This window comes from Alosa alosa, chromosome 4 (assembly GCF_017589495.1).
Source record: "Alosa alosa isolate M-15738 ecotype Scorff River chromosome 4, AALO_Geno_1.1, whole genome shotgun sequence".
Lineage (NCBI taxonomy): Eukaryota > Metazoa > Chordata > Actinopteri > Clupeiformes > Clupeidae > Alosa > Alosa alosa.
Window position 1 is genome coordinate 9108605 of NC_063192.1, and position 27500 is coordinate 9136104.

A 27500-nucleotide genomic window follows, 5' to 3' on the forward strand; every position below is an offset into this window, starting at 1 on the left:
TTAGCCGTGCACCGCGTGAATAGAAGGAATACATTTGTCCAGGCCAGGTGCACATCTGTCTGATCCCTCCCTCCCTTCCTCACCCCTGCTGGCTCACGCTCCCCCTGCTGTCTTTGCAGGAGGCCTGGCATCTGCACCACCAGGCTGGCACAAATATGCACTCACACACACACACACACACACACACACACACACACACACACACACCCCCTCGTCCGCCTGGGTTGGCACCGCCAAGCGAAGCGCCAGGAGAGGTCCCCAAACGAGGAGCTGCCACGGATCAGAGGAGCGACCAGAACCCAAACACACTGTACATGACACATTCATGTCTAAAGGAGAAGGCCGTGTGTGTGTGTGTGTGTGTGTGTGTGTGTGTGTGTGTGTGTGTGTGTGTGTGTGTGTGTGTGTGTGTGTGTGTGTGTGTGTGTGAGAGAGAGAGAGAGAAAGAGAGAACAAAGCAGTGGTGAGGTAGAGAGATATTTTTGGCAAGCTGCTCACCATAGATTTGCTGTAAATCCACAACAGCAATTCACCCACACACGTAACGCCCTCCAAACAACCACTCACGCTTAAAATACTCTCTCACCTCTGAAACACATTGATAATGTGATTATGCACTGTGTGTGTGTGTGTGTGTGTGTGTGTGTGTGTGTGTGTGTGTGTGTGTGTGTGTGTGTGTGTTTGTGTCCTTTAAGTGGCCCCACTCAAGTCCACATAATGGCCATGGAACCACAAGTGTCCATATTATCACTTCCATTCACGTAGCCACATACAACTCTGCAAACACAGTGATGCATCACTTTTGCAGTAAAGCTCCCCAGAACACACACACACACAAACACACACATGCAAACACTTGATACCCCACCACCTGTGTATGCCCGAGAAACATCCTTCCACTCTCCATCTCTCTTCTTTTTTTCCTCCTCTCTCCTACTCTCTCTTTTTTTGCCTCAGTCTCTCTCCATCCATCCCTCCTCCTCCTCCTCCTCCTCCTCATCCTCCCCTTTTCTCCCATCTGCCCCCAGCACTGCACGGTACCTGCTGTTTGAAGTCTGCAGCAGGTTGATGAAATCGAACACGACATGGGCTCCCAGGGGCCTGTGGCGCCGTAAGCCCCCCTCTCTCTCGAGCACACACACACAAACAGCGCCTTTAGCGGGGCCTGGGAACCAGCTCCCCCAGACAGCCGTCTAATGAACACAAGTTGAAAGTATTGTTCTCAGTGGCAGGTACAGTGCCACCTTTTCTGGCAAGCGAGACAACAAATGGCAAAACACACAAACACACACACACACACACACACACACACACACACACACACACACACACACACACACACACGCACATGCACACTCAACACTCATATGCAAGCATATATCATCTAAACACACACACACACACACACACACACACACACATACACAGACATACAGTACACTGACACACACATATACATAATTCCAAGCCCTTTCAAAGAATGCCTGGTAAGTTCAGTTTGGCTGTAATTAGAATAAACAGCTTGCAGTGAACAAGACCCTTCAACTTTTAGAGCCTGCCAAGTTTTTCACCTTTTCCCCTTAGCAGCTTTTTCTCCTTGTCCATTCCAACTCTCTCTCTCTCTCTCTCTCTCTCTCTCTCTCTCTCTCTCTCTCTCTCTCTCTCTCTCTCTCTGCATTTTAACTACCTGTACTGCAAATCAAGCTTTTTAGACTTCTAGAGAGTGTGAGAGAGAGAGACAGTGATGAGGGAAGTAAGAGAGGAAGAGAAAGAGTGAGAGTGAGTGAGAGAAATCATTAAATACAATATTTGAGGTGGTAGTAAATCAGGGTTCTTTATATGTAAATGTATGGTGATTGGCCCTTATTCTCGTACCCATCAGAATTAATGAGAAGTGTTCATACGCACAATCGTTCCCTCTGACACAGGCTCACCATGGCCCCTTCTCTTTCCTGGTCTTTGGTCTCTCTCTCTCTCTCTCTCTCTCTCTCTCTCTCTCCCTCCCTGTCTCGCCTCTCTCCTCCACTTTCTCTGTATCACATTTTTGTTCTCTTTCTCTCTTTCTTTCTTCCTTCGGCCTCCCTCGCTCTCCTGTGACTGTGCGGTTCCCATTTAGGTCGACATCATTCTCACACGCTCGCTGCCTCTCAACAAAAGGAAAACATGAAAACAAATGATGGCGCGAGGCCTCTGGGAAATAACGTTAGGCAGGTTTTTGCCTCAGCCCTCCGACGTACTTAACCTGCCTTCAGTCCCTCCGCGTACACACCGCCACACTCACACTCACACACACTCTCACACACTCTCACAAACGTAGATATGTACACACAAAGCCGCCTGGCTAAGACTCCCGGGGTCCTGATGAATAGCTATTACCGAGATGACTTGTCAAGATCCCCCAGCAGAGGATCGGAGAGAGGGAGAGAGAGAGAGAGAGAGAGAGCGAGAGAGGGAGAGATGGGAAAAAACAATAAAACAAAATGAGGGGAAGAAAGGGAGAGAGGCAGGCAGAGAGACAGGTTTAGTATGTCATCTCCTTGTAGGCAATAAAATTACCGCCACCATGCAAGTGACTCATACTTAACCCTGCAATGTTGTGTGTCAGCTGGTTTATTTTCGAGCGCCGCATGAATACGCCCCATTCTGACAGAATACTTACCGCTCCCAGTCCTCCCCCTTATTCAGTGCGCTGTCATATCACACGGCAGCAGCAGTAGCAGCAGAAGCAGCAGGAGGTTAACCCCCAAACACACACCCCATCCTCCCCTGCTCCAAACTCCCAGCATCCTCTCTCTGTCTTGCAGGGCAGGGATGCAGCTTGGGGCTGTTTCCACTGGCCCTGGGTGGCAGAGCAGCCATTGTAAATTCATAGGCATAGGCAGGTGCCAAGCTGGCGTAAAACACCAAGGTTCAAAAGTTCACAGGTTTATTAGTCATGTACAAAAATGACACCAAGGGAAACTTGGCAGCAAGCTCCCAAGACTATGTATTTGAAAACAAACTACAGTAATACGTGTAAATTCAGATTAATGAGTCAAGCATATGTCACTGAGGAAAGATTAAAAATGAATAAATCATTAGTCTGCAACATAACAATATACAACATGCAGCAGGTGGTAACACATAGATATGAAAATATACTTCTCATGTACCGCATAAAACAAAATACAGCAGTATTATAATGTAGTATAGTAAGTGAAGGATTTATTATTTAAGTTACATCATATGCAGATGAATGCTGATATGAAAGTTGGCATTGACCATAGTGTGCTAGGTGTGTGTGTGTGTGTGTGTGTGTGTGTGTGTGTGTGTGTGTGTGTGCTAGGTGTGTGTGTGTGTGAATGTGAATGTGTGTGTGTGTGTGTGTGTGTGTGTGTGTGTGTGTGTGTGTGTGTGTGTGTGTGTGTGTGTATGTGTGTGTGTGTGTGTGTATGTGTGTGTGTGTGTGCTAGGTGTGTGTGTGTGTGTGTGTGTGTGTGTGTGTGTGTGTGTGTGTGTGTGAGTGTTGGTTAGGTGATTTGTCTGTGTTACTATTCTTGCTCAGTCTGCTCATTGAGGTTGCTCTCAGGGCCTTTTGACTGTACTTGAAAGCTCTGCGTAGCTTGTGTTCCTCCTTAAGCTGCTGTAACATTTGCCTACCCACAACTATGACAGGAATCCATGGCTCTGACGACTGGAATGTTATGCTGTCTTGCAAGAAAGAGTGCTGGAGTTTGGGTTATAAAAAGCCTAGACTGTAGTGTCCTTCTTACAGTATGAAGAGAATGGAATGTTGCACTCTATATCAGAAGTCCATTCACAGAGACATGCATAGAAAGACAAATCAAGCATCAAGCACTCAGTTTCAAAAAGTTAATTCATATAAAGATGCGCAGAAAGACAAATCAAGCATCATTCAATTCCACAGTGATTTTCAGTCTTTCGTTGTTTGTGTAACCATTAACTGTATGAAAATCCGTATGGCATTTTGATGGAGCCAGTCCCTTTGTGAGTGAGAGCTAACCTGTGAGCTTTCTTCCCCAGGCGCTGACGGAGCGGAGTTCAGGCGGGAAGCTCCACGGACCCCAGCCTCTGCCTTTTGTCATCCGGTTCCCCAGGAAACCGCGGTCTAACGGGCTGCACCGCCGCAAGCGAGACTGGGTGATCCCGCCGATCAACGTGCCTGAGAACTCTCGCGGGCCCTTTCCTCAGATCCTCGTCAGCGTAAGTCAGCCTCCCTTCTCTCCTACCGTTATCTCCCCCACGCAATCAGCGGGAAAACAAACCCCACCAACGGCAACCAAGGGGGTCAGCCAGCGGTCTGCCTCCCACCAGGAGAATGACCCGGGGAAAAACATGCTTTGTGTTTCACAGACATGAAATACAGGAAGGGCCTTTGCAGAGAAGATTAGCATTCCATCCTCCTCCTCCTCCTCTTCCTATTTTCCCCGCTGTCTCTGTCTCTCCTCTCTTTCAATCTCGTCCTCCATAATGATCAGCTTTACAGGTGATTATGCTGTGTGTTTGTGATGCGATTATGGCCGCTCAAGCGTGCTCAGGTAGAGAGGATGGGAACGCGAGTGGAAGAGAGAGAGGGAGCGCAGTGCTCCCCTGATGTGTGTGTGTGTGTGTGTGTGTGTGTGTGTGCGCGTGTGTGTGGTTGGGGGTTGGGCTGCAGGGATACACGGCGGCGGCAGCAGCCAATGAGGCCAGTAAGCAGGGGGGCCGACTGGTCCGCAGTGCCTCGTTAATGTCGGCACGAATTAGACCTCGCTTCGTCCTAATTGAATTCATACTGTACTGGGGGAGATGGAACGCATGAGGAAATGAGCAGTGCTTCACGCTGTGTCGTACTCAGGCATGAGCGTGTGCGTAGCCCCACCAGGCACCCGCTCGCCAGCACTGCCCGCTGAAGCTAACATCGTCCCACGGGGAGCGTGGAGTGTGGCCGAGCATATTTTTTCCCCCCCATTCCACATCTGTATGCCAGAGTGGTAAACAACAAGGACCACGACAACACAACCGCAAATTACATTTCTGCAAAAGTGCTAGTTGGGCAAACTATAGAAAATAAACATAGAGGGGGGGGGGGGTGCTGCACCTGGAGGCTTGTAAAGGCTGCATGGGTGGGGGAAATAGCATGAATAAATAAACTCCTATATAAATGTGCCGCTGTAGCCAGAGCCACGCAGGAGTGTTTAAAATTCAGAGATCCTGTCACAACAGAACGCTCAGTTTGTCTCTGGCAAAAAAGGAAAAAAAAGAAAAAGAAAAAAATGGTTCTCTCTGGTCTGGTTCATGAAAAAACATCAGTCACAGCGAAAACGTTCTTATTGGGTTTGCGTTTTTTGCTCTCTCTCTCTCTCTCTCTCTCTCTCTCTCTCTCTCTCTCTCTCTAAAATATCTACCCATCAGCTTTTCCCCCTGTTTACAAAAACCCTCTTTTTTCTGTCTCGTTCTTGGTTAAATTGTGCAGAAGAGGCATTTTTCCTCTTTTCCTTCTCACTCTCTTCATCTCTGTCTAGCTCTCTCTATCTACTGCTCTCTTTCCCTCTTTCTTTCACTCTGTCTCTCTCCCTCCATCCCCTCACCCGGTTTTCATTCCATCCCAAGGGTGTGCCAACAGAGCTACAGTACTTAAAGGCATCCTTCTGAGTCGGGAGAAAAAAGAGGAATTGAAAAAACAGGGAATGAGCAGAAAGTTTCTCCCCTTTGTTCCGAGGCACAAGGGAGAAGGAGATGAGGGGAAAGGAGGATGAGGAGAGGAGAAGAGAAAATAGAAGAGGAGAGGGGAGGAGAGGAGTGGAAAGGAGAGGAGAGGGGATGGGAGGGGAGGAGAGGAGAGGAGATGGGAGGGGAGGGGGTATTTAAGGTCCTGGCAGACGGTCTCCCACTCTCGTTAGAACCTGAAGCGCTTGCTCCAGTGAGACGGCTCTCCACAGGCCTTGGCCACTAAAAAACAACCGACCATGGAGAGAGAGGGAGAGAGAGGGAGCGAGAGAGAGAGAAGAGAAGAGAGGGAGAAAGGAGAGGAGGAGAGAAAAAGAGAGAAGGAGAGAGTGAGTAAGGGGGGAACATTGGGACAAAGTGGGAGAGGAGAGGCAAATGGAAAAGAAGAGAGAGAGACAGAGATTGAGGGAGAGAGAGAGAAAGAGAGAGAGCCAGAGTGAGTGTCAAAGCTTGGTGCAGGGTAGAGGCGGGAGGCAGGGAGACAAGAAATCAAAGCAGTGTTTAGGGGTACGGAGCGCAGCGAACACAATCCACTTTTCAGTGCTGTAAATAGGGCCAAAGCTGGGAGCAAACACACACACACACACACACACACACACACACACACACACACACACACACACACACACACACACACACACACACACACACACACACACACACACACACACACACAAGACACACACACACACACACACACACACACACACACACACACACACACACACACACACACACACAAACACACACACACACACACACACACACACACACACACACACACACACACTCACAGAGTGAGAGAAACACAAACACTGGCCCAACAGCAGGAGCCCAGTGGTGTGTGCTGATGCCTTGGCTGTGCAGGCTCGGGCCTCTGACTTCCTCTGTGTTTAATAATGTCTTCAGGGCACCAGAGACAGGCCCTAGTGCTTCTGCACTGGTCACCCCCTTAACAAGGCGCCAGCGCCAGGGTGCTGCTATACTGTTACTCTTACTGATATGGCCACTGCTGCTGTTGTTCTCCGACTTTTATTTGTGCTCTGTCTTTTGTTCTTGGTGGATGACAGCAACAGAGAGTAAGAGAAGCCACCCCCCCCCCCCACTTCTCTCTCTTCCCTCTCTCTCTCTCTCTCTCTCTCTCTCACTCTGTTTTGTTTCATCATGGTGGTTGGGGTCTCTCATGTTGGTGGCAGGATTGAATATGGATGCTTTTGGCTAGGTGCGCACCTTACAGACATAAGAAGCATTCATTTCACATGAGCTGCTCTCTCTCTCTTTCTCTCTCTCCACACACAGGTGCACACACCAAAAGAAAGAAAAGTGTCTGAAAGTTATGTGACGGTGGCGGCTCAGCTTGTCAGACGCTCCGTGTCAAAGCGGGGGGTGGGGGAGGGAGGGGGGTAGACGGTGACGTTGGTAAGGTGTGTGTGGAGGGTAGGTTTAAGACGGTGGCTATGACACATAATCACTCAGTGCTGAGCTCCCTGCCCATCTCCGATGTCTGCCTTGCCTAATGACCTGTGAAGCCGTAATGGGGTGTTCTGTCATCCGCTGGCGAGGCTGACTGACACAGTCGAGACGCAGCCGCCGCCGCTGTCCGTCCTCCTCTCCTCTTGTCTGGTCTGGTCTGGTCTCGTCTCATGCACGTCGACCCCGAGCGGTCCACTCGCTACAGACCCCGGGCCCATCACAGGGATGGGAGTGGGAGACAGACGGCACCCTGACCCCTTGCCCTCCAGCTGTCTCCCAAAAACAACAGCCCCACCTATCCATGGCACCGTTGGAGGGGATGTGTGTGTGTGTGTGTGTGTGTGTGTTTGTGTGTGTGTGTGTGTGTGTGTGTGGAGCGTTGGAAGGGATGTGTGTGTGTGTGTGTGTGTGTGTGTGTGTGTGTGTGTGTGTGTGTGTGTGTGTGTGTGTCAGATGGAGGCCGGCGTAGACCCCTCTGCCCCAGTGGCTCTTAGCCCACCGGAGAGAGGAAATGAAAACTAGTGAAGTGTTGAAGCCGAGAGCAGAAGGCAGGGGTTAGGAGAGAGCTTAGGAGTGGGTGCAGGAAGATAAATGGATCAGAGAGGGAAGAGAGAGAGAGGGAGAGAGGGAAGGAGAGAAGGATGGAGGAAAAGAGGCCACAAGAGATGGGTAAGGGGGGGGCGGAAGAAGGCGATTCAGAGAGAGAGAGAGAGGGAGGGAGAGAAAAGGGAGGTATGGGTTGATAGAGAGAGAAAGCTGAAGAAATGGGGAGGGAGGGAGAGGGTGAAGGAGAGAGATGGAGGTATGGGAGTGGAAGAAGAGAGGAGAGTAATTTCTCCCAGTGCACAGGTGTGCTTTGTCGCTCTCTTTCTTCCTCAGCCAAACAATCATCAATGACATGTAAGAGTCATTGATTTTTTTTTTTTTTTTTACTTATTTTTTTATCGGGGGCTTTTTGAAAGTGTCCATTGATCTGTACACTTCTCCCGCAGCAAAGGCATTGATTTCTCCTCTCTCTCCTCCACTCTGGTAAATAAAGACCTATCCCTGATCCCAATCTCAACAAAAGTGACCAAACACACACATACACACACATACATACACACACTCACACACACACACTCACACACACACATACACACACAGATTATAGATTCTTAAAAGCAACAAAGAAATCAAACATACTCCCACATAGGACTGTTCATATTTACTGTTCATCTTAACACTGCTCCAATGCAGCCATTTGTCAGTAAACTGTAGAAGACGAATTGGGGCGTTGTAGTTCCTTGCTTGCTTTAAATGAATGCTTTTCACCACAGACAATATTAGTTTTATGCAGTCATATGCCAGGCGGCTTCTGACTCTGAGAATGATGTGGTTTTCTTGACTGATCTTAGATCTATGAGATATCTTCCGATAGAGCCACAGGCATTGGGAATGTTTTTTACATGCAGAATAGCACCATTTGTTCCCTAAATGTATCTCGGGATGAATAAAGTATCTATCTATCGATCTATCTTTTCTGATCCCTGTATATGGATTTGACTGGATCTAGATGCCAACACTGACTTTATTTCAGAGAGGTGTTCTTTTTTCCTTCCAAGCCCCTTCTACCTCTCACAGAGAGCTAGTGCATGTTTTCTCAATGGCAACACAGCCCAGCAGGATTAAGAGCCTATTATTTCCACAAGAATAAAGACGGCCCATGTGGTATGGGCTCAGCTTGGTGGATGAGGTCTAGGACTGAATACACGAGACGGAATCTGAGCACTGAATGAACTGTCTGCACAGGCATAGAGAACAAACTGAAATAATATAAATAAAAACAGATTACCTCAATAAAACACCTGATGGTTGTGTGTAAAGAGTAGATGATTGAGCACTGTCCTTGACCCCTTGTGATTCACACACAGACAGTGCCCCCCCCCCCATCAGCCATGGCGGGATCGTCTTTTATTAAACTGCCATCGCTTTATCCTTCTAATAAAGCTGGGCAAACAATACTGTGACAGGCACATTAAGGAGACAGCTGCCGCCACTGTCCCTGGCAGCCTCCGGCGAAATAAATGTGCCATCACAAATGTTTCATGGCTAATTTTTCGAAAGACGCCCATTGATTTTGAGCGAGGGAGGAAACATTTTGATGCAACACATTTATCCCTCAACCACCCCCCGCTCTTGTCACAGGCTTCCCACCATTGCGCAGGTCGCTCGAGGTCACTGAAGTAGAGTCTCTACAAAAAAGTTTTCTTTGCATTTGTTTCCCTATAACTGTCTAAGAACAGCTTGGCAAATGTTAATAAAGTGCATGGGTAAGCAGAGGGAGTTGCTTCAATAAGCTGTATCTATGAAAATAAAAAGCTCAGAACTAGAAATTATTTTTTATATCAATTTCAGCCTGCCCCTGAGTACACACACATTTTATTTTTCATTTCTTATTCACATAGAAATGTAGGACCTTCTGGGGTGATAAACTCTTTGATTAAGTGCCATGTAAACTGTCACATGAACACTCACCAATATTGCACTGCTAGAAATGTAGAAACACACACACACACACACACACACACACACACAAACATGCATACTCCCCTCTTTTCCACCCATTCCAGCTTCATTGAAACACCCATCTACCATCTAGGCCATGTTCATTAATCAAGTCACGTTTTATTTATGAAAGAATTTCAGTCCACAGCAGGCCTCACTGCCTCATAGGAAACATTATTGTAGCTCATGGAAAGTTTTTTGTCAGAATTAGATTGAATTAATGAGAACTCCACTAATGAAACCCAAGTCGGCTTCCAAGCGATTTTTGTTTTGTCGTACTCAGCAAGCATTTTTGCAATGTAAACATCACCTCTCCTCTGTGTCTGCATTTAGCTGCATTCACACTATTTAATACTGTGTTGTTTGTATGAATACAAATGGGCCGCTTCTCGATGAAACAAGCGAGCTAGTCCCCGAGAGACCGCTTTTCCTGCACTTTATCTGTAATGTTAATTTAAAAGACAGTAATGACTACGTCCCAAGCGACTTGCTGAAAGAAAGACAGACACGAATCAGAACAAAACATGTTGAATGATAAAAAATTAAGGACCTAAAAAAAGGGGGGGGGGGATAAGGAACTAGCATCTATGGGAGAAGAAGTGCACCAGGCAGGGAGGAAGGGGGATTGAGGATTTGTGGTATTTTTTTGGAGCGTTGGGTAATGTTGTAGAAGAGACATGGATTATACCAGAGCCAGACTTTCATTGTGCTGTCGATACACTCCTCCGAGCCTCTGGATCCACTGCCACTCCCATGGGGCCTAAACACTTTGGCATCTGCCTGCTTTGCCCATGCCAAGATCACAAGGCTAAAAATTGGCTTCTTCATCCCTCTTCAGTGTTTACGCAGCAACACAGTTTAAACACGAGCCATTGTACAGCAGAACACTCCTTCTGACACGATCTCCAAACAAAGGGATTTTTGCTGCAGTGCATGCGTTGCAATTCTACCTTTTGTGCACTCATAGTTGTCACGGTTTGTTTTGTGCCGTGTGTTTTTTTTTCTTCTTTTTTTGTTTGTTTTGTTGTTTTCATCCTCTCCCGAACAATGAAGTGGAAACCTGAGCCAGAACCCAAGGCTTCCATCTTGTCTTTGAAATCCTGCCACGTGGAAACGGCAGTAGCATTGAGAAAAAAAATGTAGCCTATGTAAGGGGTTTTTGCTGGCCTTCCACTTTGGTCAACAGGAAACGACTGCCCCCGTTGCTAGAAATCCTGCTGTACATAGCTGCCTGTTGGGCTAAACTAGGAATAAGTTGTTTCCCCCTGTCTGTAAATGCCTCTTGGCCGGTAAAACTCTTCTTTGACACAAACAGGCAGGCTGCAGAGCGTTTCATTCATGCGAACATCCATGGCATGAATTGTCAGTACCTCCTAGTGGCCGACGTCTGGCAGTCCGTTTTGTGTGCGCACCAGGGAGGAAAAAGACAGAGAGGGAGGGAAGAGAGACAAGGGAAGTGGGGTGTAAGTCAGACGTTGTCCAGAGCCATCCTTCTCTCAGAGGAGATATTAATTGTGTCTGCGCTCCAGAGCTGATCCCTCATGTAGAGACAGAAACTCACACATAAGAGTTTAAATGCTGGACCCCCCTCACGCTCATCCAAACTGTTGACCAAAAATAACAGCTGACAGGCTGCTGGACTGCTTTCTTTAGACATTCCTCACAATATATATATTTTTTGCTGACAGAACCGGGATGTATTCCAAAACCACTCAGTAGGATTTTATCACATTCTTTTTTGCAGAGTATTACAGAAATCCCCTCCTGTAAACACTCCATTGAGTTCTCCCCATCCCTCTCTCCCTCCCTCCATCTCTCCTCTGCTCTATTACTGTTAAAAACATTTTCTCTTTATTTTAACATTTTCCCAATAAATGGTTGAGTCCTCTTTGGTACACTAGTCTCTGTTTGTCTCCCTTGAAATAGCCACTGTACAATGTGTAGTCCTGCCAGAGTTCCAAGCGCAATTATATTTGCTTAGTGATAAGTAAAAATATTTACTTAGTGTAGCTTCTAGTTTTCATTTAATAAATGAAAACCATTACTTATATGTCTGAGGGTAAAAGAGATGTTGGTGCCCTCCATGTCGGACATTAGGAACATCTGCGATATTAATTTCCATAATTCAATATTTTTGGTTGTGGGCGGCATGTGGCTCCTTTGCTTTGAGTCTGCTGATACCACAGTGCGGACCCCTGGTCTTACATTTCAAAATCATTTTTTTAGAATTCTGCTTTCTCCATTAATCAGAGCTCTGCTGAGTAAAGGCTCCATTTTGGAAGTAAAAATTGTGTGAAACTGAACTGAAAGCACTTGTGCTCACGCTCCCATGACGCCTCTTTTTTTCGTTAAATAAAGAATAAAAAAATAAAATAAGTTTCCTGGCCTTCGAAATGAAATGAATCATTCCCCAAGAATCATGTTTGGCTGCCCGGTGCCTTGAATTAGACTGGCATTTAAAAAGACAGAGCTTGAGAGAGGCAGAGCGAGCTGAAAGCCCTTTGATGATCGAGCCAAGCTAATGGGGATCCATGGGAGGGTTGGTGCGGCCCGCCATCCGTCGCTTTCACAGATTAAACACATCCTTTTATATCGGTGTGGGGATGACATGTCTGAGCTGTGCCACCAACCCTGGTCACTACAAAGTGACCCGTGTGGCCAGGGGCTGAGGTTTCTGTGTGTGTGTGTGTGTGTGTGTGTGTGTGTGTGTGTGTGTGTGTGTGTGTGTGTGTGTGTGTGTGTGTGTGTGTGCGTGCATGTGGTTAGGTGGGGGGCAGTGGCATGGTTCTGGTCGTCACAGAAACAGCTGCCTCAAGAGCGTTGGTACGTGATCACAGCTCAGCAGCTTGTCAGAGAACATGTTCAGGGACATGACACCAGCCATAGGATTCACATTTTAGGATTCACAATTTTCTTCCCCACTGGGAAACAGTGGACTTCACTGACAACATGCATGTGATTGGAATGTTACGTCTGAATGCATCCTACTGAAAGCAAAGCTCAAGAGCCTTTCTAATCATTCATACCTCTTCATGTCTTTGAGTCTGTCAAGGTTGAAGCTAAATCTCTGCTATGCATTTGAGGCCTTGTTACATCAACTGGTCAATAGCCTGGCCAAGACAAGGCAATATTCGAGCATACAAATGTTAATGGCTGGGGCTTCAAAATGCCGGAATGAAAGAATGTTTGCCTCCCCAATCAGTCTGAGTCAGATAATGGGCAGCAGGGTAGGAATTTCACGGCGACCACGACGGCCAAGGCTGTGATGCCCCTTTGAAAATCAGAGGTTTACAGGCCACTTTGGCCTTGGTGCCCCCTTCTTTCAATATTCTGCTTTGCATCCGTCTAATAGCGATTTTTATTTAGCCTATGGCCTGTCAAAATAATCTTAGCATTCACAAAATTAATTTAGTCTTTTACGCAGTGGAGAAAGTGACAGCGCACAGCAAGAAAGAAAGTGTGTCCAAATTCACCCATTCTTCTCAGTTGAACTACTCCCGAAGTAGCCTACTCATCACACAGGCATCACAAGTATCGTGATGGCCCCTCTGTATCGTACTGAAGATGCATCAAATTTACATTTTGTGGTTCTAAACCTAAACATTTTATCAGTTAACTACTAAGAATGCAGTTTTTGACAATTTGCTCAATGCAGGAAAGGTTCTTCAGGCAGCTCATTTGCTTCCGGTGAAGCCAGATGTGATTGAACCTGCCGCTAATGTTAATGAAATCAGTGTCTACACAGACCCGGTTGGAATCAGCATGTTACGATGTAGAAGGATTTATGCGCATGTTAAAATTGTTATTATTGGGCAAACAAGGTATCCAGTGTCAGATTGAACAGGTAAGGAGCAGAATATAACAGAAGATGCTGTTACAATACAGCTAACGCTCCACCAGAAAATAAATGAGCTGCCCAACGATGCATTGAGCGAATGTGACAGTTTCTTGTTTCTTGTTTCTTGTATCTTGTTTTGCCGCTGAATCGCCTTTTCTTGACTCCGTTTTCTGAATCGCCTTTTGTTGACACCACCTCTGGCACCACTAAACACAGGTTGGCTGGAGGGTAAAGGTGAGTCCAGGTACCTGGGGGCAGCCCTGAGGAGGCAAGATTAAGCACCAAGAGTGATAATGGGGAAGCAATTAACCGCGGCTATTGAGGATCCATGCTGGGAGAAATATGAATTGCAACGTATGAATCATGCTTTGAGATAAATGGGTTGATAGGAGTGGTCCTTATAGAGCGCATTCCCCAGGCCATTAGGGTCATGATCCATACCAGTGGCATTAACAATAAACCTAATATCCGCTGCTGTAATGGAATTACAAGAGGCAGTGTAATTGCTTCGCCTCCCCATCCGCTGTACTGGATGCAGAGTCTGCTGTGCGCCACCACAGCTGGAAACTGAAGGGACCTGTGATTTCATTCATCCTGTCGGTGGGTGATTTTCTGTGTTTTTGAATTTCATACTTCAATATACAAATGCCTAATATTTACAGCGCAGTACACCACTACGTTTGGTATTTGCCAATAGGTGATACCCTTGCCCTTTAGCCCCTTTTCTTGCTGAAATAGGCTGTTAGTAAAAAGAGGATAATACATCTATATTAGGATTTGTGAATGCACACTTCACAGAAACTGACTTCACTGTCAGCCAGTGCTTTTAGATGATACATTTCCCAGTGGACTTGTCAGCCTTTTGGTAATTTTCATCTTGTTTGAACGTGCACTTCATTCTTGGTGTCTTCAAGAGCTAGAGTTTTAGAATAACATATTATCAGTGGAGCAATGTTGATGGTTTGGCATTATTTGTTATATGACGGCCGTTACCTTTCAAATGTCATCCATTTGTCAATATATGTGTATTGACTTGGAGACACATACAAGAAATGTGTTCATATGTCTGTAGGTAGTAATTTTGCAAAAACAATTATACAATTTATCCTCTCGTAGCCATTGCATCAACCTGGTCAACACGGAGATTCGTTAGAGGGATGTGAGTGTGTCAACACAAGTGGATTACTCAGATGAACACATGCTAGCCTATAGATTTTCAGCCATGTTTGTTTAGCAGCCGTGAGAGTTCCCCCAGCAGACTCTACCATCAGCTCCCAGTGACTCCAGGATCTCACATTACTTAGGATTTTTTTTTTAATCACCATCCCTCTTCCCTGTCAGGCCATCTCGAGGGGGGATAAGTTACCCAGTGACAAATGGGCGCCTGTCGGGGAGCCCCTTGAGTCCGGGTGAGGAGACCCCATCTCTCCATAGCTCTCTGGGCCAAGTCATGCTATTTGGTCCCTAAAGTAGGAAATAGATACTTTCAATAGATTTCTGTGTGGATGTGAAACAGTCATGGAGTGGGTTGCGAAAGAGGGACGGTGGATAAATGAAAGCTTAGAGGAAGTCGATGAATTAAACAGCCCCCACGCCACCCCACCTCACCCTCTTTTTCATCAAGTTATTTGATTGCCCTGAAGAGGCTGCTTTGTTGTTGATGTTAGCATCAGTCATAAACGAGGGCCCAGAATGATCCAGGAGCAGACGGCACTGAAGCTGTATTAATAAATGCATGCGATAACATTTCAGGAAAACATATCTGAAACAGCACAAATAAATCAAATAAATGTGCCCCCTCTGTTTCATAAATCTCATAGCTCACCCTCAAGCCGCAGACAGGCAGGAGGCATAATTGTTGGTATAGTGACAGAAAAAGTAAAGAAAAAATGAGATGAAAGAGAGGAATAGAATGATCGCTTTGGTAAAAGTCCCTAGGCAATGGAGCTGGATTGAATTGGAACACTTTTGCTTGTAAGTCAGAAGATGTAAAGACCAATATGACTCAATTTAATATGCTCAATCTTTTGTTTTCTTTCTTTCTCCCTCCCTCCCTCACTCATTTTTTTTGTGGTGTGTGGTTCCAATTCTGTTTTCCCTCAAGGTGAAAATGGGAAGCAATTGGAAATCGAGGCCTATGCCAGAGAAATGAGATCCTATTTACTTTGTCATTTAGCGAGCTGAAAGCACTTGTGTCGGAATCTTTTCATGTAAATCTAATGGCAGCTGCCATAGGTTTGGTACTTTCCTGCCCCTCTCGGCTTTAGTAATTACCCACAAGCCCCCTGAGCACTGTCGTTCCCACAGCAGAGATGACAGTCAAACCATATTAAACATCACCTCTACGTTTTCTTATATCTCCTAAACCCAGGGTCTTCAAAGGGAATAAGTCTCCTGTGTAGCAGTGTGTGTGTGTGTGTGTGTGTGTGTGTGTGCGCGTGTGTGTTTGTGTGCGTGTGCGTGTGACGCTGTCATGCTCATAAGGTGCACTCATAGATGTGTGTGTGTGTGTGTGTGTGAAAGGAGAGAAAGAGAGGGTAATGCGTTTTGTGGGGGTATTAAACCGAATAGCTTTGTGACTTTTATTTGTTCAGAACATTACATATATTAGATTTTTCTCATTTTCGTTCAGCAGCTCATCCGTTTGTTGTTGTTGTTTTTTGTGTGTGTGTTGTGCTATTCAGTCACTCTCTGTGTAAACACCATTCTCAGATATAAGCACCAGTCTTTATGTCCGGCTGTGAAGAACATTGTATTCTGCTCCGGCGCTGTGTAATACGCCGGGTCGGCAATCATAAGCCTCATGCTGCTGCTTCTGCCGCTGTCGGCGCCCAAGGCCCTTCACTCCTCCCCGCATCTGTCTGGCTTCTTAGGTTCACACTGCCATATAGTCTTTTCCGCAGAGGGAGGATGGATGTACTATAAAAGTTTTGTGGTTTGTGTGTTTGCGTCTGCTGTGGTGTCTAAGGTTTCTCTCGGTGTGCGTGTGTGTATGTGTGTGTGTGTGTGTGTGAGAGAGAGAGAGAGAGAGAGAGAGGAGACAGAGGGGAAAGAGAGAGGGAGAGATGTGTAGAGTGGTGTATTCCCAGCTGAGGTGCAGACTCCAATATATACACTTGCACAGGAGACAATATGAGCCATATGGTAGTGCGTATTGCTCAGGTAGAGGTCCCAACTGAAGAGAGGACTGAGATATATGGATGTGGTGGGAAATCAATGTGTGTGTGTGTGTGTGTGTGTGTGTGTGTGTGTGTGTGTGTGTGTGTGTGTGTGTGTGTGTGTGTGTGTGTGTGTGTCTGTCTGACTGGGGGTTGTGTGTTGGTTGTTCCCATCTGAACATAACTTTTCGGACATATTCAGTAGGATGAGGAGTGTTGGCTGGTCTGTGAAGGGTAGCGAGGGGCATTGGGAGGCCTCTTACCTGCCTACTTGATGTGCGCTGAGCTCCAGACCCCAGCAGACGTTTCCAATGTTTGACCCTCTGGCTGCAGCCCAGATTCCCCTCCGTACCTCACCCTCCCTCCAGATCAGCCATTTCCCGCTCACGCAGAGTCAGGAATGCTGAACAGTTTATGAGAGGGTGTTTTGATAGTCTCTATTCCAAATGTTGTCAGTGTGTGTGCGTGTAATGTGTGTGTGTGTGTGTGCTTGTGTGTGTGTGCGCGCCCACGCCTATATGTATTGGTACAACAAAAAAAGAGAGAGAGAGAGAGAGAGAGAGAGAGGGTGTGTGTGTGTGTTTTGGTGTGTGTATTTTGGCATGATCTGTGTGTGTGTGTGTGTGTATGTGTGTGTGTGCATTATCAGACCGCATTCAAGATACTAAACAAGCAGACATGGCACGGGCAGCACACGGCTCATTTGTCACCCTGACAGGCTGACAGACGCAGTGGGCCTCGGCTACCGCGTCCACCCAGGTGCGTCCACCGAGACGCGTGCTTGGACGGGCCTTCTGTCCATCGGTCCATCTGCCACTCGTCCGCCTCCCAGCCGCTCTCCACGTGCCTGTCATGTTCCGTCCAGCCCTCCGCAGCTCAGCTCCAAGAGGCTTTGGCAGGGGGACCCCACTGCTGGCAGACGGTGGCCATTTTGGGTTTTGTCAGACGTCCAGATGACATGGAAAATCCAAACATCCCTAGCTTTTCCTCTCTCTCTCTCGTCCTCTCTCTCTCACTCTCTCTCTCTCTCTCTCTCTCTCTCTCCAGCCATCCATCTTCCATCCCTCATCCATCCTTCCATACCATCTCCCTACTCCCCTGCCTCTTCTCTCTTGGCGGGTGGGATGTGTGTATTCCCATGGGGGATGTCAGAAGAGCTCTCTACAGTAAACAGGGGGGCAATGCTGCTGTGCCAAAGTGGACCAAGATGGTGGGGGTAGAGAGATGCTTACAGACTTGTGAAGCATGCATGGGGAGGCAGGCATCTCTGTACTTTCAGATTAGGTATTCATGTTTTAGTGTGGTGTATTATGTTTGTGTGGAACAAACCCAGATGGTGGGTATGGATGTACCCATGTAAAGGTATGTCTGTGTGTGTATGTGCAGGTAGAGGTCCCAACTGAAGAGGACTGAGATATATGGATGTGGTGGGAAATCAATGTGTGTGTGTGTGTGAGAGAGAGAGAGAGAGAGAGAGAGAGAGACAGAGGGGAAAGAGAGGAGAGATGTGTAGAGTGGTGTATTCCCAGCTGAGGTGCAGACTCCAATATATACACTTGCACAGGAGACAATATGAGCCATATGGTAGTGCGTATTGCTCAGGTAGAGGTCCCAACTGAAGAGGACTGAGATATATGGATGTGGTGGGAAATCAATGTGTGTGTGTGTGTGAGAGAGAGAGAGAGAGACAGAGGGGAAAGAGAGGAGAGATGTGTAGAGTGGTGTATTCCCAGCTGAGGTGCAGACTCCAATATATACACTTGCACAGGAGACAATATGAGCCATATGGTAGTGCGTATTGCTCAGGTAGAGGTCCCAACTGAAGAGGACTGAGATATATGGATGTGGTGGGAAATCAATGTGTGTGTGTGTGTGAGAGAGAGAGAGAGAGAGAGAGAGAGAGAGGTGTGTGTGTGTGTTTTGGTGTGTGTATTTTGGCATGATCTGTGTGTGTGTGTGTGTGTATGTCTGTGTGTGTGTATGTGCGAGCATATCTGTCTTAGATAGATAGTATAGTACTGTATATAGTATTAGTATATATACTCTTTTGATCCTGTGAGGGAAATTTGGTCTCTGCATTTATCCCAATCCGTGATATAGTGAAACACACTCAGCACACAGTGAACACACAGTGAGGTGAAGCACACACTAATCCCGACGCAGTGAGCTGCCTGCTACAGCGGCGCTTGGGGAGCAGTGAGGGGTTAGGTGCCTTGCAAGGGCACTTGCAAGGGCAAAGGCAGCCGTGCCTACTGGTCGGGGTTCGAACTGGCAACCCTCCGGTTACAAGTCTGAGGTGCTAACCAGTAGGCCACGGCTGCCCCAGGGGAGCATAGGGAGATAGGGAGTGAGCGAGAGAATAGAGTTAGTGTTTGAAGTTGAAAAGTATTAGTAGCGCACACCAACTGATTTTTAACAAGGTGCTAGCCACTGGCAATAAGTTCAAATGGTAAGAAAGTGCCGCACACTCAAGCTCCATATGACTGGTCTTTACTTAACAACTACTTTTCGAAATCGGATGAAGACCTGTCATATGGAGTGTGCGGCACGTTCTTACCATTTAAAGTGTTGAAACATTCAAAGCTGTGTTCTCCTGAAGGTTGAACTGGGAGGTGTTCTCTTGCAGTGGAGGTGTATTTCACACGGAGAGCTGCCAAACGCTGGCCCAGGACCTGGATGAGGATTTGTGAGGGGAAGAACAGGGCCAGAAAACACATCTGTGTTTTAGTGATGGTCTGGGAGCAGTCAAGTTGGCGTGTGTGTGTGTTTGTGTTGTGTGTGTGTGGGATTGTACGTGTGTAATTTGGCTGATACTCATGTGTGTAGTGTGAATATGGTGTGTGTGTGTGTGTGTGTTTGTGTGTGTGTTTATATGTGAGAAAGAGATTTGGCCGATATTGACCTATGGTGTGTGTGTGAGAAAAGCTTTGTTTGTGTGTTTGTGTGTGTGTGTGTGTGTGTGTGTGTGCATATTGTTTCATGCTATTTATGCCCTCTTTGTCTGGCCGCGCTGCATTGTGCCAGCTTCTATGATACAAACTCCTGCTGTGTTGGTGTTTTTTAATGCCAAACTCTGCATAACGGCAGGTCCTCTCTCTCTCTCTCTCTCTGTCTGTCTCTCTTTCTTTCTCTCTCTTTCTCTCTCTCTCTCTCCCCCTCACCCCCCCTCTCTCCCTCCTGGTCGTGATGAGTGGACCTCAGGAGGGGGCAGCCCTAAGCCCTGGCCTCTGCTGCAGAGGCTAAACGCCTGAGTGTGCACTTCCTCACTCCGCGCCAGATGAGGCTCGCTGCTCGCTGTGGCCATCGGGGGCTCCATTGACTTAGACCGGCCCAATTTAGGTGTGTGTCGGCCAGCTGAGTGTTTTGGCCGTGACTCGATGCTCCCGGGTCCCTACTCTTTCCTTCGTTCGCTCGGTTGGTCCCCTGTCTCCTCTTCATGCTCATCTTGTCTTTCTCTTGTCCCTCTTCACTGTCTCTCTCTTCTTTCTCTTCTTCCCTCATTACAGTGCATGAAAATGCACTGTTCTGTTATCCGAAGTCTTCTTCTTCTTCTTCTTCTTCTTCCCACCAAATTTCTGCGTCTAATTCAGCTTTAACCGTTTAACGTAGAAACTTCTATCAAACTTTGTAACGTAAGTCTTGAAGAGGACACGTGGGGAATGTATTTTTCACTTTTGTAAACTTTATACTTTTTGAGATATTAATAAAAAACAATATTTTTTTTTCCCCATAGACTTTGTATTAGCACTATGACATCACAATGGACTAATTAACTTGATTTGCACCTGTATCAACTTCCAGCTGCTCACTACTAGGACCCATCAAAGGGCCAGTTAAACTGATTGCACCTGTATCAACTGCTTTCTGCTTAACTAGGCCAACTCTCTCTGTGTATCTCTCCATTCTACAAGGATATAAGGCACATTCCATCCAACTTTCTATCCATTCATCCTCTTCAAACCATTCACTCATCTACCCATTAAACCATCCATCAACATCCATTAAACAGTCTGCCTATCAACATCCATTCAACTTTCTGTCTATCAATATCCATTACACTATCTACATTTAACTTTTAAACTATATACTCTGTCTCAGGCTTTAAGCATACAATCTGGCTATTAAGACTAAAGATTCTGTTCCTATTTCCTCTGCCCACAACTGTTTCAAAATAAATGTCCTCACTACAATAATTCACTATTAAATAATTTAACTATTTAAACTACTTAACTATTTAACTGTTTAGACATTTCAACTGTCAGTTGTTATCAACTATGACTCCTGCCAACTGTTTCCAAATAAAAGTTTGCATTTTATGTTAATATACAGTATGTTTATATTTTCATGCACTGGTCAGTTCCTCGAAATTACATTTTCTAGTTTTCTTTGCTCTCTTCCTTTGCCCTCCTCTCCTCGTCCCTCATCACGGCAGTCTTGTCTCTCTCTCTCTCTCTCTCTCTGTCTCTCTCTCTCTCTCTCTCTCTCTCTGCCAGTGGCGTTTCCCCCTTTCCCCCGACTCGGCACTTCTGCAGCATGGAGCAGTGTGTGTGACGGCCTAAGTAACTGCGAGGAGGGAGGGGGGGGGGGTTGTGGCGAGAGAAAGTGCTGCAGCTGCATAAATCCCCTCCTCTCTCTCTTCCCTTCTCTTTATCTCTCTTTCACTCTTTATCTCTCTCTCTCTCTTCCTCTCTCTCTCTCTCCTTATTTCACTCCTCTCCGGTCCCCTGCTCCCCTCTGTGCCACTCATGTGCACGGACTGTATTGTCATTCTAATTATATAGAGTGGGGGGCTTCATATGCCATGATCTTGGATGGCTGTGAGTGTTTGTGTGTCTTTGTGTGTGTGTGCGTGTGTGTGTGTGTGTGTTGGCGTGTGTGTGTGTGTGTGTGTGTGTGTGTGTGTGTGTGTGTGTGTGTGTGTGTGTGTGCATATGTGTGCGTGCATGTGTGTGCGTGCATGTGTGTGTGTGTGAGTGAGAGTGTGTGTGTGTCTGTCCATGTATAAGCAAGAACACTGGGATATTGTCCTTGTCACAAACTCCATGGGGAGTTGGGAGGGGAAAAATATACATGATTTAACTTTTCAGTTGAGATTGAGGGGAGTAAGATTCTATCAATCACCTAATAAAGGAGAGAGAGTGAGGGAGAGAGAGAGAGAGATAGACAGAGAGAGAGAAGACAGTCATATGACATGGGTTAAGGTGAAGACATTTTCTCTCTCTTTCTGCCTCTCTCTCTCTCTCCCATATTGCGTCCATTATTTCGCTAATGCAGGGAAAAGGAGGGTAGAGATTGTCTGCAATGTGAACCCCAGGGAGAATAGCCTCTTTAATTTGGCATTAGCCATCGTTCAATTGAGAGTGGGGTCCTGTGAATAAAGCCATGGCGTGCTGCTGACGCTGTAATTGGTAAAGTAATTCACTGCTCAACTTCTATTAATTCATGTTCCTTTGTGCTAATGGAGGTTTTTCTATGTAGCCAACCTATTAATTTGCCTTACACATTCAATCACACACACACACACACACACACACACATACACACACACACACAGAGCGAGAGAGAGACACACATACACACACTCATCCTGACATATAGTTTGAATCGGTAGAAAAATAGTCATACCTTCACTACACAAGCCCTCTGCTTAATTCACATATGCCAAAACGTACTTGTAAATCACAGTAGCTAATTTAAATCCACATTGTGGTGACATAAAGCAAACAATCCGGTGGGCTTGAGACTGGCTAGCTTGAGCTTGTTTCAGGGTTCCCGCGGGGTCTTAAAAAGTCTTAAAAAGCCTAAAATTCAAAACTTTAAATTTAAGGCCTTAAAATGTCTTCGGCTACGTGTGGAAAATGGGAAAGTGTAGGCCTACTTTCAACGAGACATGGCTAGATCCAGTGATGCCGCGTTACTCTATTTTGACCACTTTTTTCGGTAACGAGTCTAACGCGCTACTATTTCTAGCAATCAGATTAAAGTGATTTATCCAAGTCACTGTGTGTTAGTCCTACTATTTTTGTCATTTACCTTAGTAAAAGATATATTCTTTGCTTTTTTCTTGTCTCGGGGATTAACGCTCACGTTTTCAGCATGATGACTCACGTGTAATAGCCTACCACGCAGCAACACAAACATAAACAACAATAGAGGGAGGAGAGAGATGCGCATTTTAGCTATACAGTCATTATTTTGAGTTTGTGTCCGCTAAACATGATAACATTAAGGTACGTTGTACACTCTGTGCTGGTGACAAAGTGCTGTATAGCTAGACATTCCAAGTTCTGGGAGTCTCCCGATAGCGGCTCCCTGACACCCGCAAATTACATAAAATCTCCCAGAATCTAGAACGAACAAGAGCGCGCAAGCCAGACCGGGAATTCAAATCGCTTGTGCATCTGAGTTTAGTGCGCACACGACGGAGAGGGAGAGAGAGAGGGGTGGTGCATGTGTGCCTGAAGCGCATCCAAGACAGAGCATCCAGGGCCCACTTCCCCGATAACGATGGAGACACGCTCTTAAGAGGGTTTTCTACGATTGATCTTAAGATCGTTCGTTTGGTTTTTCCGACTGTTTCCCGAACATGCTCATAGTGTGAACGCGCATGCACTGCTCTTGAAATGCTCTTAAGGGGAGCTGTCCACGTTAGTAGTTCTGAAATATCCTCTGATTTGACGGTGATGTCAGGTGACTGCACGTCACAGCTATAGGCCTACCATTTAAACTTCGGATCTACACATTAATTCACATCAATACGAAAATAGAAACACTTTGACATCTGCATGTAAGCATCCCAAGGAGGTTATATACCACACAGAGACATAAATAATTGTAATTATTTTAAGATTAGATTGTTGCACCATGCAATAATTTTTCGCGGTGCCACTTAAGAACACGTTTGAAGATAAGAAAGAAGTCGAGTAAGAAAGAGAAAATGTAGGCTTAGATTTTGATGCAGTAGGCTACAGACTAAACCACATGTTGCTTTCTCTGCTTTTTTACCTCGTAGGCCTAATAAAATATTCACTTAGCAAAGATAATGTCAAACTATTCTGGCAACGTCTCGTTTCATAACTTGATTGCATTTTTGTCCGCTTTTTCATCACATTATTATGACCATTAAATGTAGGCTATTTTGCACGCTAAAATCTGATTCATCACAGGTAAACACAATAAAGAATGGGAACGTAAATTGGATTATGTATTCTAAATTGTAATTCCTCTGTATGTCCTGTTGGTGACCTCAGTGAGAAGTACTGTTAAGACGCTCTTAGCCGGTAACGAGTACTCTGGAGCACTCGTATATCTACGAGCGTTTTCACGATGCTCTTAAGCTACGTTGGTTTCGGGAAACAGTCGGCAAATCTTAAGACATTCGTAAGAGGGACTTTACGACGCTCTTAGGCTTAAGATGCTTTCGGGGAAGTAGGCCCTGGCCTGTTTGGCTAAATCAACCAATCAATTTTCAGTGTAGGTGGGCTTTTATCTTTTTTCTCCCGAACTAAATTAATCAGTTCAGTGTATCTAGGAACAGGAGCATCATGGCAGAGTCAGTGGCCCCCAAAAAGGAACATTTAAGACCCATTTCACATCAGACTACACGAAAGTGTACCCTTGTCTCATAAGAGTAAAACATAATGATAGTCTTGCACACTGCACTGTTTGTAGCATTGGCTGCAAAAGACTTGTTGAGGTGAGTTTAACAAGTGTCATTTAATTTGCTATTATTCAGGCCTATACTAGATGGCTAGTTTCCAAGGCTACATGAAAAGCCTTTTCTTTGCAAGCACCGCGCTCTCCCGTTTGTTCTCTTTTTGAAAACGAAAAGCCCAAACTACCAAAATCTACATATTCTATCATCACAATTTATATCTATAGGCCTTCCTTATTTGGTGTACTGACTAGACATTATTGAACAAACATCTGAATTTCAGTATCTAAGTAGGCTAAAAGGCTACCTCCCTAAAATTACTTTTTTTCAGGTTGGGATGTCTGCTATACATTGTTGACATTACTGTTAAAATGCATTTCCAATAAAGTGAGTATTGGCAAAACCGGTTGTCATTTTTATGTTGAGGCGGTGGGGGGTGTTGTCGGCAGCTGCTGAAAGTAACTAATAAAGTAACTTGTAATCTAACTCAGTTACATTACTGATTACTTGATTTGAAAAGTAACTATGTTACTTTTTAAAGGAGTAATCAGATTACTTTTTCAAGGTAATTGTGGCAACACTGGCTAGATCACAGCGATGTCTGCTGTTGGTTACAAGTGGTACACAAGTGCAGAGTGTCCACCCAAAACACTTTCACACCCAGTTTCAACTCGTCTCATTTTTGACTTCCTTGCTGAAATCTATTCTATTTGAGGGCTAGTTTGTTTTAGATTATTTTCATTTTGGGCTTAAGGTTTAGGGCATTTGGTACGTGACACGGATATTTTTCCTTGAGTATACTACAAGTGAGCAATGTAAAAATCAGTTGGGTTGTAGACGTTGGGTGTGGAAGGTTACTAGTTTGATTGCTTTATCTGTAAATTAAATTAATGCTTTTTCAACAACTTTTCAATGATTTTTTCAGAATTTCTTTGATTTGAATGTTTTTGGGTAATGCGTCGTGTAGGTCTTAAATTTCAATCTTTATGGTCTTAAAAATGTCTTAAAAAGGTCTTAAATTTGACTTATTAAAACCTGCAAGAACCCTGTTGTTTATAGCCGCTCTGCTCCTCTTTCTTCTCTGCCTCATGCCTGTCCTTTGAGGTTTCTCAAATTCACGGAGAAGCAGCCTGACAAAGTGTGGTCCTGCCAAAGAGCACTGTAAGAATTGAACTGACCTGAGAACAGAGAGGGGATTGAATGTCTTAGGGAGGAAAACACCACCGCAGAGGGAAGCCCAGGGAGGCACCATGGTAACATGGTCTGCCCCCTCTGGCTCGATGCCCTCCAGAACTGAGGGCATACAGGCAGATTGATTTCCAAAGGAAACCATCTCAGCGGGGAGTTGTGCGTGCGTGCGTGCGTGCGTGCGCGTGTGTGTGTGTGTGTGTGCGTGCGTGCGTGCGTGTGTGTGTGTGTGTGTGTGTGTGTGTGTGGAAGGAGGTTTTACTGTACATCAGCATCCATCTTTGGTCTTTTTTAGACCATTTTTATATTTACAAACATTGCATCAGAAATGTTCTTATTCCATTGTGAGTACACATGCTGGTCGCAGAAAGCCACCTCACCTCAGGTGGTTTCACCTCAGGTGGCTTTAAACACCATGTCCTATTCTCTACACCTGACTAACTTATGCATTTGTCATGTATACAGACCTTACTGTCCTGTATCTGACCCTAGGCAGATGCGTCAGGCCCTTGAGTCGTGGATCTGCTCGAGGTTACTTCCTATATGTATCTCCAATACATATCCCCTGTTACCCATGGGCCTTCTTTTCTTTCTTTTTTTTCTCTGTTAGTCTAACTCTCTGTAAAGCGCATTAAAGGCATTACGTAGACATAACCAGCACTAATATATATGTGACAGTTCTAAGCATCTTTTAATGAGTTATCATGAGGTAATCTTATTTTGACATGATCTTTCAAGTGTATATTAAACATTGCCGAATTTTGTAAAGATAATGTCCGTCTCATGGAACCATTTAATCCTATGTAAACCGGTTAGCAACGTTACCTACTGTAACATTATCAGCTACCTGAGCTAGCAGCTTAGCAGCTGGTTGTACTCTAGGTGTGTGTGTGTGTGTGTGTGTGTGTGTGTGTGTGTGTGTGTGTGTGTATGTGTGTGTGTTTAGTCAATAATGACCATCGTAATTTTATTGTATCTTTTTGTGAGGCAGCAGCTCAAGCTCAGATTTCAATTACTGTCATTGCTGCAGGGCCTCACGCAGACCTGTGGAAACAATACGAGTGTCTCCAGAACTGCTAACCGCCGCGTGTCATTTTTTTATTGGCACAGGCATGGTGGAACGGCCTTGTTACCGGGGAACAATTTGTGATTAATTGTGAAAGCGTCTCCCCCTCGCGGGCATTGTGTTATCTGGAGTCTGTGATCATTAGTGGAGCCCAGGCCCTAGACCACAATCATTTCTGTCTAGCTGCTGTATTTCTGCATTTCTGTCTAACTGAGCACATTAGACAAGCCATGATTGCTCATTAACTAAAACGCCAAAGACTTTTCATGTGAGATGGCAAGGTGTTCATAGGCACATCAGGTATTGCAGACCATGTGCTAATGCATGCACATACACCCGCTCCCACACGCACGCACATGCTCCCACACGCATGCACACACACACACACACACACACACACACACACACACACACACACACACACACACACACACACACACACACACATTCTCATCTTTGTGTTTCTCACAGCTGTTTCTATATCTTCCCTGTCACCTTGTCTTCTCACCCATCTGCATCATCTGGGAAATTGGCATCAAGACAGAGTGTACTGTGTGTACATGTGTACGCACATGTGTATGCATGTGTGTGTGTGTATGTGTGAGAGAGAGAGAGAGAGAGGAAGGAGTGAGAAGGACATAATTTAGCTGTGAGAGAAAGAGATAGTGAGGGTGTCGCTGTGAAGGTTTTCACAAATAAACTCTCTGAAAGGAAAAGTTGCGCAAACCACATGACTTTGTGATAGTTGCCACCGCTCTGGGAATGAGTTTGCTCTCCTGACACCCCTCGAAATCTTCAATCAGTCACAACGCCTCTTTTCATAATTGAACTCCGAATGTGTTTGCTTCCTGTGACTGACACCATTCT

General features: G+C 45.7%; 1 protein-coding gene across 1 annotated transcript in view; it reads left to right on the plus strand.

Annotated features, from left to right (window-relative positions):
• The window catches only part of LOC125293106 (cadherin-4-like), a 309928-nt gene that overhangs the window by 204985 nt on the left and 77443 nt on the right, over nucleotides 1-27500 (plus strand). The window contains exon 5 of the mRNA XM_048240782.1: nucleotides 4024-4203. Coding sequence (XP_048096739.1) covers nucleotides 4024-4203 — 180 coding nt within the window. The remainder of the gene's footprint in view (nucleotides 1-4023; nucleotides 4204-27500) is intronic.